Consider the following 18,773-nt stretch of genomic DNA (forward strand, 5'->3'; position numbering starts at 1 on the left):
CTGGCCACCCCTGGGGATAAGGGCCAATTCAGAGCAACCCCCAGCCTGACCTGGGTTTGAAGATCCTTTCTCCTTTGAAGGAGACTGCCTTCCTACTTGAAGTGACCGTCAGTTTTGATGGAAAGAAGATTCTGAGAGAATATTTTCAGGCAACCTTGTGATTTACTTCTATTTCATCCTGCAGTGTTTGTATGCAGAGTAGATTAACATACATGTAATGGTGCCCCAGCAGTGCATAAACTGAAGAGACTGAAAATACCCAATCCCTGTATGAAGAGCTTTTCCTGCTCTCTGTGCTCTCAGTTCTGAGTAAACAGAAACAAGAGTTGCACGCCCCAGGCCAGAGACTTCTGCTTTTGCATATGTCTTTCCCCTAAATCCTAACTGAAATGAGGATCTCCAGCACATATGCAGCACTGCTGTTTCTGGAGTAACCGAACCCTGGGGGCCCCCTTTTCTTCAGCAGTGAAACAATTGCCAGCATTTTCACAAAATGGGTGTGTGCTCTCCATGTCTTTGCCCAGTCAATAAGTAAATTTAGAGCATCTTTGGTGTAAATGCTCACTTGATGCCTCTCTGCGTGAGGTAGCGCCTGCACAGGCAGGGAGTTTTGGTCACAGCTGAATTTCAGGCTTGCATCTCAACACTGAGGCGGCCAACTAAGGAGCAGTCAGTAGTTTAGGGTACTATAGGAGGGGAAAATACATAGCAATTCCTTCTTTCTTGCTAAGCCATATGTAACTAGTAAGGGTCAGCTTAGCCTCTTGTCATGCCATAATACAGCTTAAAGTCATTTTTCTGCCAGTTGTTTTGTACAGTTCTGGGTCATAAAGTACAACATCCAAACAAGAAATTTCAGGCTGGGGCAGGGAGTGGGGAATATGCAGATGTGACTGTAGCTCTTTTCACTTGGAGACTTTATAGAACCTACAACCTACATCGTTCACATGTAGGTAGCTGGGTATCAGAACATGGTACACCAAATCAGATGTCTCTTTTATAAATGTTCGTTGATGGTAGAACAAATATATCTTCGTGCAATCTAATCAGGTATTCGGATTATCACCTAGATGTGGAATTTCAGAGTTTTCTCTGTTTTCTCCTTAATATCGTCTTTGTCAGCTGTTGCTGGCTTGACCCTGCTCCTCAGGAACTGTAGCCATATCCTCTTGTTGTCGTCATCTGTATGACCAGGGTGATTGTGGTAATGACCGATGTGACAATGTGTTTCCCTTCTGACAGGCTGAGCTCATCGGGAGCTTGACCCACAAACTGGAGATCCTGAAGGAAGCCAAGGAGGGCCTGCTTGCAGACATTAAGATGAATAATGCTCTTGGAGAGGAGGTGGAGCTGTTGATCAGCAAGCTATGCAAACCTAACGAGTTTGACAAGTACAAGATGTTCATTGGTGATTTGGATAAGGTGGTGAACCTCTTGCTCTCCCTCTCGGGACGCCTGGCCCGTGTAGAGAACGTTCTGAGCAGTCTGGGGGAAAATGCCAACAGTGAAGAGCGGGTATGTATCTGCACAGCCATAGTGTCTTGGCCTTCTTCAGGGTGTGGGACAGCTGCAGTCACAAGAACGTGCTTGTTTGTATAAGCTAGGACCTCCAAAGGCTCACAGGAAGGCAGGTGTCTTAGTGCTTATGTATAAGTAGTAGCAAACATGATTCTGTCTCTAGAAATCTTGGTCCCGGTTTGTAAAAATGTCTCAGATCCTGCGGCTTCTGTCTTGAAACAGAATGGCCGTGTTCAGGACAGCATATCTGTGGCCCGTGGCTGGAGGAAAGGCTGTATGGTGTTGTGCATCATGGAACAACCCACTGCCTTTTGCCTCAGTTGAAGCCGCATTTTAACATGCTTTGGGTGGTTGTGAGAGACAAAGCCAGATTTTCCTGGCAGCTGTTGCTTTCAAGCAAATTGTACTGACTTTCTTGGAGCACTTTCTGCCCCCCATTGACTAGAACATTCACATTCAGTCTATAACGAGGAATTCACCCTCCTCCCCCAGGCTTTTGATGGTATGTCTGGGAGCGTAGCAGCCATCCCGCCTCCCCGAGAGGTGGCAAACGTGGTGTCAGGAGGAAGGACAGGGGGAATCGGTGAGTTTGGTGCTGCTGATACTGAAGCGTTCTCTCGTGTGTGTGCAGAGTTCACTGAACGAGAAGAGGAAACTGCTGGCTGGCCAGCACGAAGATGCCCGGGAACTGAAGGAAAACCTTGACCGTCGAGAACGAGTGGTCTTGGAAATCCTGGGCAACTACCTCTCTGAGGAACAGCTCCAGGATTACCAGCACTTTGTAAAGATGAAGTCCGCACTCCTCATAGAGCAGCGAGAGCTAGACGATAAAATCAAACTGGGTCAGGAACAGCTCAAGTGCCTGATGGAAAGCCTCCCCACAGACTTCATGCCCAGGGATGCAACAGCAGCAGCTGCCCTAGCTGCAGCACTTGCTACCTCTGCCGGGGTCAGTGGTAAAACACCTCCAGTAGTCTCTTCCTCACTCTAACCTTTCCCAGGTGGACCTGGGATACAGTCTTCCTGCCTGAGTCTGTTTAATCCAAGTACTTGGCAGATGGTTCTCTACAAAGACAATGAACGGAGACAGGTTTAAAACAAGATTTTAATGAAGGAAAAAAAAATAGCAATAAGAAAGGTTTTATTTTCCTTTCCTTCCACCTCTGCTTCCTGGAAACTTAAATCAGTGTGGAGGGAAATCTCCTCCATCCAGAGATGAGGAAGAGTCTCACAACAATTAAACACATTACCTTTAATAAAAAACATGACTTCCTCTCTTCCCTCCCTTTCCTGCCTACCTGGCACCTCATTAAATAATGAAGGATCTAAAAGAATGAAGCCTTAAAAATAAAACCAACCCATTCTACTGAACATTATTGATATTTATATTTTTTAAAGAACAAGACAGAATGTGTAAGTTTTTGTACATACTCTAATCAGTTACTTGATTCTACTTTGTTCTGTATGTAGAAAAGACATTTAATTTTGTATTTTGTGAAAACCTTAACAAAAAGAGGGAACCCCAAAGATAGTCATGCATTAGCTTGGAACATCTCTTCGTGGTTTTGTTGCTGTTGTTGTTGTTTTTTAATATAATAAAGGGCTACCAGAAGATGCTTCAACCTGTTTCAACACATGCTAAATATGCCATTAAGTGGCCTTGTGAAGGAGATCTTGACCAGGAAAATACAATATCTCCTATTCTGGATCTTGTGATACTCTTGATTCTGGAGTTTAAACACACCTGTATGAGAACCTGCATCTCAGGAGTCTTGAGTTAGCATGAAGTAACAAACTCGGGTCTGGACTTACTGCGGGAGCATGGGGGGAGCCTGTCTTTGTTTTGAACAATCTAACTCGTGATCTGTGTTACTGTTGCAGGCTGAATGCATTTCTGTGAGATGTGAGAGGGATCTCTAGTGACGTTATTTATAGGCCTGTTTTTGTGAAGGAATGATGTACACTAGGATGTTTTTCATACAGCAATACCTCATTTGTCTGAACCCACTTCATCAGAAATTATTTTACAAGCTAGAAGAGGCATTAACTTGAAATCCGATTTTCTCTTCCTACCCACAGAAATCATGCATGTGTAATGATAATGTTGTGCACCCTGCTTAAACAGACAAGAGCCTACCATAAAGACTGTTGGATTATTTCCAAGTCAGGGCAACCTGTAGTAACTAGATGTGCCTGACTGAACTTTACTGTATCAACTTACTAAGTGCTGGATGATTGCTGCCACTTTACAGTTGGCAAAGCAGATTGGGGCAGACTTCCTTCTTCTGTATGGAACGTGCTTTCCCCTCTAATGAGCTGCATCACTGTTTAAACAAAATGGCTAGAAGTTGCATGAACAGATTACCACTGTGGCTGATGAGCCAGATTTGGGTCACGTCTCTTCTAACCTTGCAGAGATGGCCTGCTGCAGCAGTGATTCAAGCTTCTCCTTTCTCCAGGGTGTTGCACTGTTTGTCCCAACATATCTTGCCACCAGGACCAGAGCATAGATTTTAGACATGTAGTTTTTAAGTCCATTTGTTTTGAATTTCAACTTTAGCATGTGACTGAAAATTACAATATTCATGGCTTTCAGTGCTGATTTTAAAGCCCCCTTTTTTTTAGTAGCTCACATCATAGCTCTTCTACAGGCAGCTTGGCAGATTAAAGAAAATGCCCATGCCCTTCTGTCATATCAAGCATCAATTCTCCAATACCGAAAAGAAAAATCTACCTAGGCTTGTAATGCTTTTAGAAGCAGCAAGCCAATTACTTGTGATGACAGCAAACACATCCTTTTTTTTACTTCTGAGCTTGAACGCTACTCAGGCTCATACATCATTTCATGAGAACCCTAAGCAGGGGAACTGATTTTTATGCCTTAATAGCTGAATCAAAAACAAAACTGGAGGGAAAAGAATAATTGTTTGAGTGGAGTTTCAGGAAAACAGTGAGGGGAGCTGTTTCAAGCCAATCAAAACATTTAATTTGTCTTAAAAAAAAAATTCTACACAGTACTTCACTTTAGTTTATTATATTTAAAAGTTGTTTTAATTTAGATTTTTTTTTTTGCAGCCACCCTTCCATCCTATGCTTACCAAAACAAATCAAAAAGACTTGGCAAATATAGCAGGCCTTTGTGAACAGCCTGAGATGGGCGAACAGTACATTTTCCATTCAGTCAGTTCTTTCCTGAAAAAGAAAGTCCTGCAATCTACCCTCAGGTCAGGAAGAGCCTTCCATCCAAATAGGGTCTGTGTGTTTGCTCCAGGAACCAGCACTGACTTCAGGGGGAGCACCTTGGGCTGCGCACACTGCAAGGTCCAGCCGCCTTCAGCCACAGGGGATGCATGATTGACAGCAATCATCACTCTGCATGCTGGCATTACGCTACAAGTGAAGTGTTTCCAAGTGGTGGGCAGTCGGCCAGCCTTGTGGTGGTGGTGTATCAGGCTTTACTAAATAGCGTGTAAAACAGTTTCTTTTGTCAGGTTTCCAGCTAAAAATTTTGAGGTTAAGGGTTCATGGTGGTTTACAGGAAATTCAGATGTTTGGCATGGCTCTGCGGGCCAGCAAGTTTGGGGGTTGATGATGAAAGTCCTATGTGTGCTCCCACTGGGCACACAACATCAGCTAATGAGGCGAGAGATCGTTACTTACATTTTTATAGCAACTTAGCTCTTCAGTTAAAAAATGAGTTAAAGCCTGTACTTCTGTTGTAAGCACTGGTTAAGCTTATCAGGAGGAAAACTGTCTTTGGACAACTTTTTGTTCAAAAATTGCTTTCCTAACTGCAAGGTTTGCTGAGTTTGGTAGGAGCACATCTTGACATGTATTTAAAGGTACTTGAACATTGGCCAAGCCAGTAGATTTACTTCTCAGTGCCTTTGGCAAAAAGGGAAACCTATTCATTGCTCCTTATCCCACCTTGCTTTACTCTTGTGTTTTTAAAACTAGAGTATAATGGAAACTCATAGTGATGACGTGATTTCATGGGCCAGGACTACCACGGACAGAATTTTACACTTATTGTCTAGTCCTTGTAAACTTACTGAAACAATTTGAATTTTGGGTCTGGCTGCATGAGCTTTTTAGACCTGAACCTGAAGCTATGTGGCTGCAGTGGAGAAAGCCAGTAAGACAGATACAGTAAGCATGATTTGCATCGCTACCCCATCCCCAAAATGCAGTGTACTCTACATCCCAGAGCTTGCGTATTTCCCCTTGCAACTGCAGCACGTTAAAAACAAATGATTCAAAACACATCTTGCAGTAAACAGCGGTTCTGAACAGGTGGGCATTTTTGCTAAAAATGAGCCTTATTTTTATAATTGAAACATCTGTTTGGGATATTAGAATGGAATACCCTACGTCCCACCCTTCCATGGGGACAGCGGCACTGGCTGAGTTTGCCAGCCAGCCTGTGTGGCCTCCCTCTGTAGGTGATGGCGGATGAGACTCCTCCCCAAGTCAGTTCAAGGTACCTGAGTCAAGTGCCTTCTCCAAAGCAGTCTCCAGAAAAGTCCATCGACTGTTGAAGGATCCTGCAACAGCTACCTGGTGCGTTCAGCTGGCTACAGTCGACGCCTTGCACGGGGTGAAGTGTGCAGTCCCACTTCACTAGCTTGAAGAAATATCCTAGTAAGGACAAAGCAGTTGTTACACTTTTGACATACGTTGACAGTTCAAAGTAAAAGCTAGCTGTACAAGAGCAACAGGGTGCCTCATTGCCTGTCACGTTACATTGTGCTTGCGGAATACAGCATTTTTCCTGAGTCAGCATTCCTTAAATTGTTATCTTCAATTTCCAGCCAGTTTCTGAGGGACCTCTCAGGAAAAAGGCAGATATAAATCATCGTTCCAGAGCATCCTGCTGAGGCTGTAGCCTTGGCGCTAGCGAGCTGGGGTCCACTTTTCCTGGGCTTTGAAAGTAATCAAACTGCACTGCTGTCATAGCACCCAGACGCAGCACAGAGGAACAGAAAGAGATGGAGGCATGCACTTGCACCATGATGCTGTCTATTGCACAGGATATTGAAGCAGGACTTTTAAACCTAGCTCTTGGTAAGTCCTCACATGCTTTTACCAACATGCTGTGTGTACAGTCTGCTCTGCAATGCTGTGCCACGTGATATAAGCACCGTGAAAATCTAGTCATCCGACCTACAATTTGCTTTTTTTCATTAGAGCCCTTGGGCAATAGAGGGTCACAAGGAATTCACATCAGATGCTTTCCTCAAGCCTAAATCTAGTAAAGAGCATTCACATGCTAGGGTCTGTTGGTTGTAAGTTTATACACAAGATCTTTTGAGAGGTTACCTATAAAATCGGTCAAACACAGAACTCAAGAATAGTTTATGCATCAGGCCTGATCCATCATCTCTACAACTCAGCCACTGTCGTGATTGTTTAGACTGGTAATTAAGAGAAGCAAGCAAATCAACTGGATATCATTTCATACTCACTCCACACAAATCCTGAGCAGTGACTTGTCATTTGCAAAATGAGAAACAGAGCGAGCTTTCTGTAGGAGAGCCCATACTTTAAATTGGTACGAGAAAACTAGGGGCATATGTAGAGACCTGATCCCCAGGTTTCTCCATGCCTTATTCAACCATCCACCAAGCCAGCATTTACATCTGGGCTTGATTCATGTAACAGCTGTTTCTTTCTTTATATCCCTTCCAGAGGGGATGTATGCTGACCATGACATGGCATTATGGTTTGGCTGTGTTCCTACAGGACTGTTGCTCGTGCCTCTGCACATAAACTAAGTATCATACGCCTCTTGTGTATTGCAGGGTTTTTCTAGTAATGTGTTACCGAACAAACATTGTTTGTGTTGTGCAACTGACTGTATTTTTGTGGCCAGAGTGGTCTCAGTCTAGGAGACAGTCCTTTCCCACCTGGTTTGGCCAGACTCTGCTGTCCCTCTTGAACACAAACTGCAGAAATAGGCTGAATTCATGGTGTCAATTACTCCAGAGGGTGCTTGCCAGATGCTTACATGCGTGCATCTTATGCTGTTGCCTATGTGCATACGGTAACACAACCTGTTCAGCTGTAGTTCTGGCTTTTGTGCAACTTGCTGTGCATTAGTGCTAAAAATCCTTGCAAAAATCTGCTTTCTTGTTGCCCGTTACAAGATGGCGAGAAGCTGGAGCTGGCCAGGCTCAGCACCCTCTGCTGGGCTTGTGGGGGGTGTCAGCACAGCTTTGCATGGATTGGGATTTGGAATTAGGAAAAAGGGCTCATTTTCCACTACATAGAAAAGAAGACATCATACATGTGAGACAGGCAGCTTTTTCCTCTGTGATTTGCAGCTTGAGACCATGTGTTTCTGCTAGGGTTGCTCTGTGAGCAGATAACCTTCAAACAAAACAAGAAAAGCCAGCAGTGCATCTGTCGTTCATGTTTGGTTTAACATTAAATGAATTTTTAGGACTGAAATGCAAAAAAAGCAAACACATAATTCAGCTGGGGAGAATAAAAGCTAGTGAAAGCGTGAGCAGAGGAACTGAGAAAAGGGCTTATGAGGGACCTGCTTTTGCACAGCTTGTGCCACAGGTGTTTTGCTGAGCTAAAACAAGATCGTGATTAAAAAAAGGATCCAGGCAAGCTTAGAAAGAATGGCATTTGAAAACACAAAGCTATTGCAGGCAGTTTTGGAGGAGAAAGTGGCTTTCTGCAGCAGTTTCTCTTGGGTCTCCAAGCTGGTTTTGTGGCAGGCGCCATTTTACCTCACGAAGGGGCTGGGTGGGGCTGCCCCAACCGCCTCACCATCTGTCACACGCTGCTGAAGGGAGCACTGTGCAGCAGGGGGGACATGGCTCCAGCACCCATCCCTCACCAAAATCTCCAAAAATGACACCAGGCCTTGCTGCCCACCCCTCCAGGTGTGTTTTTACAGCTAACACCTGTGGGGTAATCAGGGCTAACAAGGAACAGCAGGCCTCAGGGGCAGCCAGCCAGGAGCCCACACACAAGGCACTGCAGGAGGATGTGCACCTCAGCCTGAAGCATGTTGAGAAAAAGTGAGTATTTATATATTTTTACACATTTTTTTCCTCACGTGGGAAGGCTTTGCAGCCTGCGCCTGCCTGCTTGCACCCGCCGTGGAGCAGCTGGGTTGGGGTTGAGGGGGAAAAACCTCCCAGTTTGTTAGAAAGCATTTGCATCGGAGGTTTGGTTTCTACAGGGGTGTCCTCAGAGGAGAGGCCCCAGCACGTGGGGTGTTAGGGTACACTCATCCAGCAATCCCAGCATGGCTTGCAGGCCTAGTGGTGTCCCCCCCATTGCATGGCAGGATTTGCCCTCATCCCTTGGCTCCTGTCCACAGGCAGCTCACCACAGTCTGTACCTCTCTGACCCCAAGGGCCTGGTATCCCATGCCAGCAGCATCCAGCATTGTGCTCAGACCTCCCATCATGCTACAAGTATGGGGAATCGTGTAGTGAAGTTTTCTTCTGCTCTGTACCAGAATAGGGGGCCAGTTACCAGGTAACGCAGCTTATGGTTTGATGCTGCATTTCTGAATCTAAGTGACAGAAGCTTGCTTTGGGTTATAAATGTTGAAACTGGGGCCAAGGGAGTGGCAGGTGAGGAGACAAAGGAAGAACATGACTGTCAGCACACTGCGTGCTCTTGTAAAGCTGACTGGCAGTCACCTTGTACAACAGTTGGTTAATTTCTTATGTCTATTGTTTGGAATAAATTGTCTTAACCGGTTTGCTTGTAAATTCCACTGGGAAGTGACCCAGCTGGCTTCCCATGCCCCACTACAACCTGGATTGCCCATCAGCTTCCCTAGCACTCTCCTTCCACACAGTGCATATACTTAAACCATGCACAGTTTCTGGGTGCACAGTGTCCTGCAGCTGTCTTTTGAGGCTGTGCCAGTGTCACACACATGCTTGCATAGCTACAGAGTCACTTGGATGGCCTATTTCTGTCAAGTGAAGTTAATGTGAATTGCTCAGGGAAAAGTTATTTTTTGAGACAAAGCTGCTGGTCTGTCTTAGCCATCACTGCTCTTCTAGGTCCTGCATCTACTCTTTCCAAACTAATCTCTTCCACAATTGGGTATTTATTCTCTTCCTAGACATGAGGTGGTAACATACGTCACTTAACTTGTGTTGATAGAATCATTTAGGTTGGAAAAGACCCTTAAGATAATCAAGTTCAACCATAACCTAACACTGCTAAGTCCACCACTAAACTATGTCCCTAAGCACCACATCTACAAGCCTTTTAAATATCTCCAGGGATAGCGACTCACCAGTCTGTTCCCAGGCCAGCCCGTTCCAGTGCTTGACAACTGTGAAGAAATTTTTCTTAATATCCAATCTAAATCTCCATGTTACAACACAAAGCCTCACAGCTGTTTTCCAGAGTTTTCAAGGTCCAGTTTTCCCTTGCCATGATGCTGTAAGGAAATAAAGTAGTGCAGCTTTGATTCCTGGTGAACAGCCAGACATGGAGGCTGAGTACAGATTAACAAACTTGCAGGATTCAGCAAATGCATCCCTCTCAACAGGGATCAGTGTTGTAGTGGTGGTGTTCCCCTCCCACCTCAGTCTCTGTGTTCAGGCAACCTTGGGGCAGATTCTTCCTGCAGGCTTTTGGCTCCTGTTGGGATATGTTGCTGGACTGCAAGACTGACTACACACTATGCAGGATATAAATTAAAAAAAAAAAAAAGAAAACCCACACCCTTAGGCCATGCTGTGGTGCTTTCTGCTCCTCCCCAAAGCAAGCAGGGCTCAAGGTCCTCCCAGAGATACTGACAAGCTGAGTTCACCACACACTTCCAGGAGAGCATACTTGGTGGGACCAGCCCTGCTTTTACATTCACTGTGACCCTCTGCCTGCAGCAGGGCTTAGTATTCTTGCTTTCCCAATTGCTCTAACAGAAGAGAAGTCTTGCCATCACTCTAGGAGCCAGCCAGGGCACTCTGCATCTAACCTGCCTGTTTACCAGTGTCACTTATAGGAACAGGATTATTTATAGCTCTGGGACATAGGAGAGCACAACTCAAGAGGCAGGAAGTGCTGGCAAAGGCATTCTTCCTTCCTAACCTTTCTCCTGTTTTGTGGTCTCCTTAGTGGTAACTGCCAGTGTTACAAAGCAGGATAAGCCTAATTGACTCTTGTAGAAAATACAAGAGGGGGGTAGCCACCATGAAGGGACTGTTTGTGCACTGAGCATAGCAGTCAGGAGGAACACTTGTGGCTAACCTACCTAGAAATCAGGACTGCCAGCTTCACAGGCAAAAATGAGATCAGCTTTACTCTTGTCACTGAGTGACATACACCTCATCTGATCAGGTCTGCCTGATCAGAACAGCAGAGAGACCAGCCATAAGCTCTCTTATGTGCCTTTGCAACGTAAGGACCTTGTACTTTAGAAGTGCTTGTACACTTCATTTATCTTGCCTTCAGTCAGATAATGTAACACAGGGATAGAGGGGGAAACAAGAGCAAAACCATCTTTTTTCCCCCTAACCCCCCACCCCAAGTACACATAGCCTTCAAAAACAGTCTCAAGACTTACTTGACAAAGCAAAGCATCAGCAAGACTTGTCTCATCCTTTGCCTAGTAAACACATCTTATCCTGTAAATAATGCAGTATATGCAGGACAGGAATTATAAGCATCATTATCTGTGCCCCTGTAAGTGTCAAATGAGATAGTCCTGCAGCATAGCTGAGCTCCTGCCATGCAGGGTGCATGCTATCTCTGTCCTACTCCCACACAGGAGACAAGTTACAGCAAGCTCTTCCCCACCCTCCCAGCAGGTACATAGTGGAAACTTCTGCTAAACTTTGACACTGCAGCAGAGCCCTTTGGTGTGTTCTGCAGACACACATACCTCCCTAGAGGGGCAGGTGCCCAGAAAGCCTCCTGCTTACTTGCACACCAAGTCCCTTGCTATGACTAGCTGCATCAGCTCTGGAGAATAAAGAGGAAGAGTCCTGTCTATCCACAGTCACCACGTCTCTGCCCACAGGGTGACTGGCAAGACACAGCTACAACTTACACCCTTCTGGTAGAGCTGCAAGAAGGCCTCCCTAACAAAGGTTATCAGACAGCAGAGAAAAGGACATAAGTAGGAGGGTCCCCCCTCCAAAGCACATGCCCCCCCATCACTCATCGGGATGCCCAGCTCTGGGGCAGCTGCTGCAGTACAGATCTGGATAGTGTTATTGCCATGCAGCAGTGGTGCTGACAAGAAGGCAAGAGGCTTACAGCCTATCAGCCTCCCCATAAAAAGCCTTTACATGGATGAAATACTCTGCAGAGTGGTATTGCCCCTACCCAAGCACCTGGCCCAACTGCTCAGCTGTTCAAAGGAGCAGCAAATGCAGCCCTAGTCTACAACAGCCCTGCTGAGATTAGTCAACAGGAGTCACATTCCACCTCTTCAGCAGTATTTGGCCAAGGAAGACCTCACCAGCACAGTCAGTTACCAGCTGAGCTGCGCTGGGGCAGCAGTGTTGTAGCTTCAGCAGTCAGAGCCAGTCTCCAAACCTGGGCAGCCTGCCCAGGCTCCCAGCTCTCCACAGCACACAACTCCTTTACCTTTCAGCAGGTCCTCAAATGCTGCAGCAGTCCCAACTCCAACCCTGTCTTGGGTAGCCATGGCTAGTAGGCAGCTGGGGAATAGCAGTAGCAGACACACTCCAAGGCATTGCAGGAGCAGAGCAAGAGGTTGTTAGAAGAGACTGTTTTACTAAGCTTTTCTTTTTTGTCTGCCTAACTGCAACTAGTTGTGCTTGGTGTGCTCAGGATTTAATACATCTGGTAACCTTGTTCAATACAGCCCTCAGGCTGCATCTGGCACTTAGCAGCCAAGTGTTACACATGCTGACCCACAGGCTGTTACATGGCTTGTCACCCATTCCTGACATGTTGCTAAGCCACTGACTTCATAGTACAGCCTGATACTGGGACAGTCCCAAGACCTCAGTTCATGAAGCAGCACAGACAGCCTGGATCCTCTCAAGACCTCAGGCCTAAGCTTTCTTTCAGGCTTCACCTTTCACTCCATGTCTTCTCCCTTGGCCAGTGCCGTTAGCCTGACTTACCTGCTTTTCTCTATTCCTTAAGTACACTGTGCCAGCCTGCAATGCACCCAACTGCTGAGCATGTTCTTGGAAAGCAAAGCTATTTGCAAGAGCACAAGCCATGCCCTGTTCCCTGTCAGTCCTCATCCCAAGCCAGGAGACATGAGCAGCACTTCTTCGTCAGAGATGGCACAATGTATGCCCAATATACTCTTGTTTGACCTTCCCTGGCTGGGACTAGTCCCAGAGTTTAGAAGCCAAACAGCCAGGGACAACTCACTGCAGCAAACGGGGTCAAGGGAGCAACTACTGCTAAGGTAGCTTTATTCACAATAAATCACACTTTGCCTGGCATGTAGTCTAACTCAGTACCACCTGCAAGGCCACAGTGTAAGTAGGCTCATAGATAGATACATACCCCTTCCCACTGCCCATCCCTGTAGCACATCCAGGAGCAGGCAGATTAGAGCAGAAAATAGCAGAAGAAGCAGCCATTGCAAGTTTGGGTTTATTTCACTATGCAGGGGGGAGAAAACAAAACAAACCAAGCTATAGCTATTCGCTGAACTTAATGGCTTTGACTTTAAAGTCACCCTCCACAGCCAGGTATTCAATTTTCTCCATGCCCAGCCGATTAGGGAACTGGAACTCCACCTCAGCCACCTTCACTGTTGCCTCCGTTTCATTGAAGGAGATGCAAATCTGTAGAGAGCCACAAGAAGGAAGGCTAACACATCACAGATCACAAGCATCACCCCCCCCACTACCTCCAGTCTGGGTGCAGGACGGATGAGGTGGCTGCTGGTGTCAAGACCACACTTGCTAGTTCAGCCTCCTCCCTGCCCAGCAGGGGCATGGAGGAGAAGCAGCTTGTTTGCTCTGCCCCAAGGTCAGCTCCATGCCTCTGCAATGAAGGGATGAGACAGACCTGGTCTGAATTTCAGGTCAGTGTTTCAATTAATTGCTCTTACTTGTGTGGCTTGCAAAGGAAGGCCAGAGTGGAGCACTTAACACATCTGAGCTGTTGGACATTGGCTTGAGCAGAGCACGCCTAGACAGTTGGTTGCCTTTAGCTGCATGACTCTTCCCCTATTGCTTAATCCCCTTTCCATGCCTGCTCCTTCTCCATCAGAGGCACAAAGCAGCATTAAAAAGCTGTGCCCTTGGCCCTTTAGTGCTCCATGCCAGGGCCTTGCACACCCCCCCGGGGCCTCACCTCAATCTTATCACCATGCTGGAAAGGAAAGTCAGCCTTCCTGTCCTCCTCACCCCACATGCCATCCTCCTTCGAATTGCACACAATGGTGTTGACATCCCCGTGACAGTCGAAGCGAGGGTTGAAATGCAGCATGAGGGTGCTGCTGTCCTTCCCTACATTCACAGCAAACCTGGGGAAACAGAGAGACAGTGCAAAGGAGGTATCTGCTCAGGAGGAGCTCAGGCTTCCCCCAGCCCCACGTCAATCTATTCACCATCTCCTTACTCACCCTTTGGCGTCAGACAGGATCTTCCCTTTGACCTTGATGCACTCACCAGGCTGGATGTCCAGCTGAGTAACAACCAGTCCCTGCAGGGCCAAACCAGGGGAGTTAGTCTGTCTTGAGGCAAGCCTACCAGCCCTGCTTGGGCCAAGGCACAAACCAACTCTGGCAGACCCAAACACATTCATGATTTCATGCTAGAGGAGGGGTTGAGTCAGGCCTGTCTCAGCCCTCAGCCAGGGAATCCTAGTTGACTGACACCACCTTGTTGGGGTCTCCCACTGCACTAAGCAACATAAGCTGACAAGGAGGCCGTTCAAGCCAGTGTAACAAGAGTAGGGTACATGCACCAATTTACCAGCTGCTACAGAAGATATCCTTGCAAGCAAACTTGGACCTTCAAGTCAGCAGTGCCCAGAGCCATTAGCATAGGATTAACCTTAGTTATGAAGCTTTTCTAACGCTAGGTCTCAACCCTTCACTAGGAGGGTCTCCAAGTGACAGGAGCCACCAGAAAAAAGTCTCTTATCTTGACTTAAATCAGCCTACACACAAAGAGAGGGGTCAGGGGAATCCACTTCTGGCTGCAGCCCAGTAAAGCAGAACAAACACCCCCCAGGAAGCTCCCCATGCAGGGAAGAAGGCTCGATCCTTTCCTCAGAGCCAGGTTATTCACTCCCTGAGCCACATACCCCCAAAATACTACTTAACATCACCAGCCTCCCTCAGCTAAGAGGAAGATGCTGTTTGGTGAGGTCAGGCATAACTCAAGTCATGCTTTGGTGCCCATGCTTCAGGCCCAAGTGCAGTGATGCTGAGCTCCACTTAACCATATGCCAGATGAAGCAGGGATACTAATTTCAAACTAGTTATATTGTTTACTCGGGTTAGTTCTTGCCTGGCTTGTGCAGGCCCATGTCCAGCAGCTGCAGGCTGCTGTGAAGCCCACTACTCCCCTAGGACTGCCACCCAGCCCCAGTGGTACTTGTCCTCATGCCTACTCCCTGCTCTGCCCATGCACAGACAGCTAAGGTCAGAGTTCCCCCAGTTGTTAAACCTCTTATTGTCACAGCACTAATGCTGTCTTCTGGCTCCATTTCTAGTGCAGTGCTGGGGCATAGCCTGAAATAGAGCCTCAGTGGCCAAGGGGTCTTTTGAGGAAAGGAAAGTTAGGGGGGCAGGGGTAGGTTGGAGTATGCTGCCATCCTGCTTTTCTCTGCTATTGCATTGTTTGTCCAGCCCTGTACCCAAAAGGCATTTTTCCAGAAGGAAAATACAAAGTTTAAGGGGAAAAAAAAAAAGTATAAAAGGTATTCAAACTGTAGAGTTAAAAATGGTCCCAAACTTTCAGAGTATTCAAGGATAAAAACATGCATTAAAACAGCTTCCCCACTTAACAGGCTAGAGAAGAAGAAGAGAAGAAAAGCGGCTGGGCAGCCCTAACTATTCCTCCCACAGCCACCTATCAGTCTAGCATTTCCGCTAAGCTAATCCTTTTCTCCTCCTACCTCTGGCACCAAGCCCAAACCCGACACGCAGCCAAACCCTAGCCCTGCTTGGCACACCGATCCAGCTCGAAGACGGTACTCACTTGCTCCATAATTGCAGCCCCCACCGGGCAGGACACCCCCGAACCCCTGCTCCACGCACCAGTGTGACTCAGCACTCTGCCCCGCAGCTTAAATCACTTGGGCAGGACCGTCACGTGATGGAGGGGGATGCGAAGAAGAGGATCGATCGCAGCTGTTTGGGGCTGGAGCTTTCCCAGCCATTTAAAGTGGGCAGGGGGAGATCTCTACCGATACCGTTCTCTGCGGGCGGGGTGCGGATGATTTTAAAAGCTAGCGGTTGTTCGCTTCTGCGTGATCCTAGAAACCCTTACTGTAAGCTCTTCTAGCTGCTGCGCACTCTATGTTGGCTCTTATCGCAGGATCCCGAGTGTGGCTCTGTGCCTGCAGCGAGGTGGCTGCTTTTTGTTAAGTGATCCCTGTCTAAAATCAGGGTTGGAGTCCTCGTGTTACTGCTGCGAAGTGATTGCCTCAGAATATGTGTGCGTGCATTCTCCCTGCAAGGAGTCTGGACTGACAGGAACTCCTGGGTACGCATCATCACTGCTTGCAGTTAAATGAAACGCAAAGGTTTGCTGTATTCTATGCCAGCATTTAAAAAGTGTCTGAAAGTTAAGGTTGTTTGTGTCGGTCGCTACTAGACGTGAGAATTCAGGCTGCAGCTTTTGAAAAGTAGCATGATCTTGCTGGTTGCATTCCAGTTGCAAAAGATTCCAGAGGGAAAAGAAAAATGCTTTGTTACTGGAGGAAGAGGCCAGGCAGGGCTGAGCGCAGCCAGCAAAAAAGGAGGCTGCTTTCCCAGCTAGTCTCTTAACGCCTGCTTTTCCCCTTTCCTACGTCCCTTAAAAGCACACAGCATGACTGCCCCGAGGGTCTTTGCAGAGCAGGGAGGTGAAGATGGGAGCAGCTGCAGTGCTTTGTGGGTCTGTGTGACTGGATCAGCTGGGTGCCACTTGTAGCTTTGGATGGGCTTTAGCAGGGTGCTTGGGCCTCCGTGCCTCAGTTTCCCTCATACATGAAGTGACATTAATGACATACAGCTTCACAATCCCCCTTGTAAAGCTTCAGTCAGAGCTGCTTTATAAGGGCAGCGTGCTACTCGTTGGTTAAGCTATGACAAGCCTGTGAGATACGTATCTGCAGATAACCTTAGGAAGCGCTGCACAGGGCAGCTTGTGAAACAGTGCAGGAATTTATGGCTAGGTAACAGGAGGAAACATGCTGTCCTGCAGGAGGCTGCTGGAACTTCGTTAGAGCGTGCTCGCTGTTATACGAACAGCATCCTGACTCCTGACACCATCCTTTGCCTCAGATACCCCCACACCCATTTCTGACCATTCATGTAGCATTTCAGCATCCCGTATGACTCCGGGTGAATCAAAGCCAAGCTGCGTTTGAACTAGAAAGTCACGAGCCTGAATTGGAGCCCTGTGACTGGGGTGTATAAAAGAGGGCAAAATGCTGACTGAAAGTACTGTAGGGAAAATCCCGCACACGCTCTCGCCTCCAACTAACTCCCTGGCCATCCTACACATACACAAGAGCCACGCTGAAGTCAGGAGTTAACTGCAGGAGCAGAGTTGGAGCAGGTAGCAACCGCCACCGAGAACAGGCCCTCTCCATGCACAGTTTGGAGAAAACCCAAGTAATTCCACCTTAAGTTTGTCCCAGTCTCGAGCATGATGTTAGCTGGGATCATGTGTTACAGAAAGGCTTTAGGCGCCTGAGTTACTGGGCAGTTGTTCCCCTGTTTGCTGCCACGTGTGAGGCATTGAGCAAATTCTGTTTGTTTGGTTGGGGTTTTGTATTTGTTTTCCATTCAGCTCTGTGAAATCCCTGGAGACTTCTCTCCTCCTTTCAGTGCCACAGCACTTCTGGAGAAAGAGCTGCTGGCAAGGGGAGTTGTGGTGCTGGGGCCATGCAGTGCCATACTGTTGGCCCCTTTGACTGCCCTTCTGAAACACACATATCTTGTGAGCTGCTTTTCTGGCCTGAAGCCTCTTCCTCTGACCCTTTCCTTCAGACAGGGCAATACCTTTCTAACAATACGTGGAGACTGCGCTGTTTGTTTTCCTTGAGTGCTTTGCACTGGCAGCCTAGTTGGTTTAGCAACAAACCCTTTGGTCTTGTCCCCGATGTAGAGCACTCCTGGTCTTAAGCCCTTGTGAAATCTGTAAAGTGTTTATTCTCAGACTACAATGCTGAGATGCCCAGCTGCCCTCCATTTTTCCTAGGAATTAAAGCCAGGGGTCAGGAGACAGAAGAAAGAACATCTTCCCTTTTGCAGCCTCCAGTGGGAAGAAGTGGGAGAAAATTCCCCAGTGGGCCTCCTTCCCTTTCAGATGGTTTGTAAAAGGAGACAGGCTGCAAAGCAAGGCCATGCTGTCCAGCCCCACCCCATCAAGGGTGACCGCAGACCATCTGCACAACACGAGGCAGAGGACACCTTGCACTGCCCGCAGAGAAGGGCCTCAGCCCTGACACACTCTACTTCCTGGGATGGGAGTTCTGTGCCCAAGTAAAAACATAAAGCTCACAGCAGGCAGGCAGAGGATTAGGGTGTGCTTCAAAGACCTGGGGTGGGGGGGAAAGGGAGAGATGCTGCCCTATGCAAGTTGTTCTTGCACCCCACGACCAGCAGGTGATGTTCTGAGAAGAAACCCTGGGCGTAAGACAGAACGAGCCCAAGTTAGCTTTATCTGGATTGTAGTAAGGGATTGCAACATGTACAGGCCCTGAGAGAGAGTAGTTGGGGTACATGAAGCTTTTGTGTTCCTACTTCCAGGAGTTACTGCTCTCTCACATGTTTTGGGGAAGAGTTTTGCACCCACCAGGCAGCTCTGGCAGAAGCAGGGAGAGAAGAGTCATCTCCTGCTTATCCAGAAGGTGATGCCCAGGGGAATTTTCCCCTGTGGGGGAAATTAAGGTTGCCCTCCCAGCACCAGGCTTGCTTGAGGGCTTGGGGCCCTGCCCAACACCAGGTCCCCAGCCCAAACTCTTAATTCATCACTTAATTTGCACAGGATGAAGCCAGACAACTGGCCAGTCAGATTTTCTTGTAACTCCCTAGAAATGTCCCAGATTTGCTTTAGGAAAAAAGTAAATACCAAAAGGATGTAGCATGCTGATTCTTACTCTTT

The 18,773-nt window shown here is 47.4% G+C and overlaps 2 protein-coding genes and 1 long non-coding RNA gene across 17 annotated transcripts in view; 1 reads left to right on the forward strand and 2 right to left on the reverse strand.

The window, feature by feature from the left end:
- Window positions 1-3,140, forward strand: part of SHROOM3 (shroom family member 3) — a 107,371-nt gene extending 104,231 nt beyond the window's left edge. For all 15 annotated transcript variants that reach the window (XM_049814822.1, XM_049814823.1, XM_049814819.1 and 12 more), the window contains 2 exons: window positions 1,243-1,515; window positions 2,150-3,140. In XM_049814822.1, coding sequence (XP_049670779.1) covers window positions 1,243-1,515; window positions 2,150-2,509 — 633 coding nt within the window. In that variant the 3' untranslated portion in view covers window positions 2,510-3,140. The remainder of the gene's footprint in view (window positions 1-1,242; window positions 1,516-2,149) is intronic.
- Window positions 2,448-10,450, reverse strand: LOC126044723 (uncharacterized). Its single transcript, XR_007507765.1, has 3 exons — window positions 9,797-10,450; window positions 6,003-6,156; window positions 2,448-2,583 (listed from the first exon to the last, which is right to left on the reverse strand). It is a non-coding gene; the product is annotated as an uncharacterized LOC126044723 (long non-coding RNA).
- A 591-nt stretch (window positions 10,451-11,041) lies between these two features.
- On the reverse strand, window positions 11,042-15,768 carry LOC126044719 (16 kDa beta-galactoside-binding lectin). The gene is made up of 4 exons (XM_049814827.1): window positions 15,657-15,768; window positions 14,072-14,151; window positions 13,801-13,972; window positions 11,042-13,286 (listed from the first exon to the last, which is right to left on the reverse strand). Exons 1-4 carry the CDS (start codon window positions 15,663-15,665, stop codon window positions 13,140-13,142), a joined length of 408 nt encoding a protein of 135 aa, XP_049670784.1. The 5' UTR covers window positions 15,666-15,768; the 3' UTR covers window positions 11,042-13,139.
- Between the last annotated feature and the right edge of the window lie 3,005 nt (window positions 15,769-18,773).

This window comes from Accipiter gentilis, chromosome 12 (assembly GCF_929443795.1).
Source record: "Accipiter gentilis chromosome 12, bAccGen1.1, whole genome shotgun sequence".
NCBI classification, from domain to species: domain Eukaryota; kingdom Metazoa; phylum Chordata; class Aves; order Accipitriformes; family Accipitridae; genus Astur; species Astur gentilis.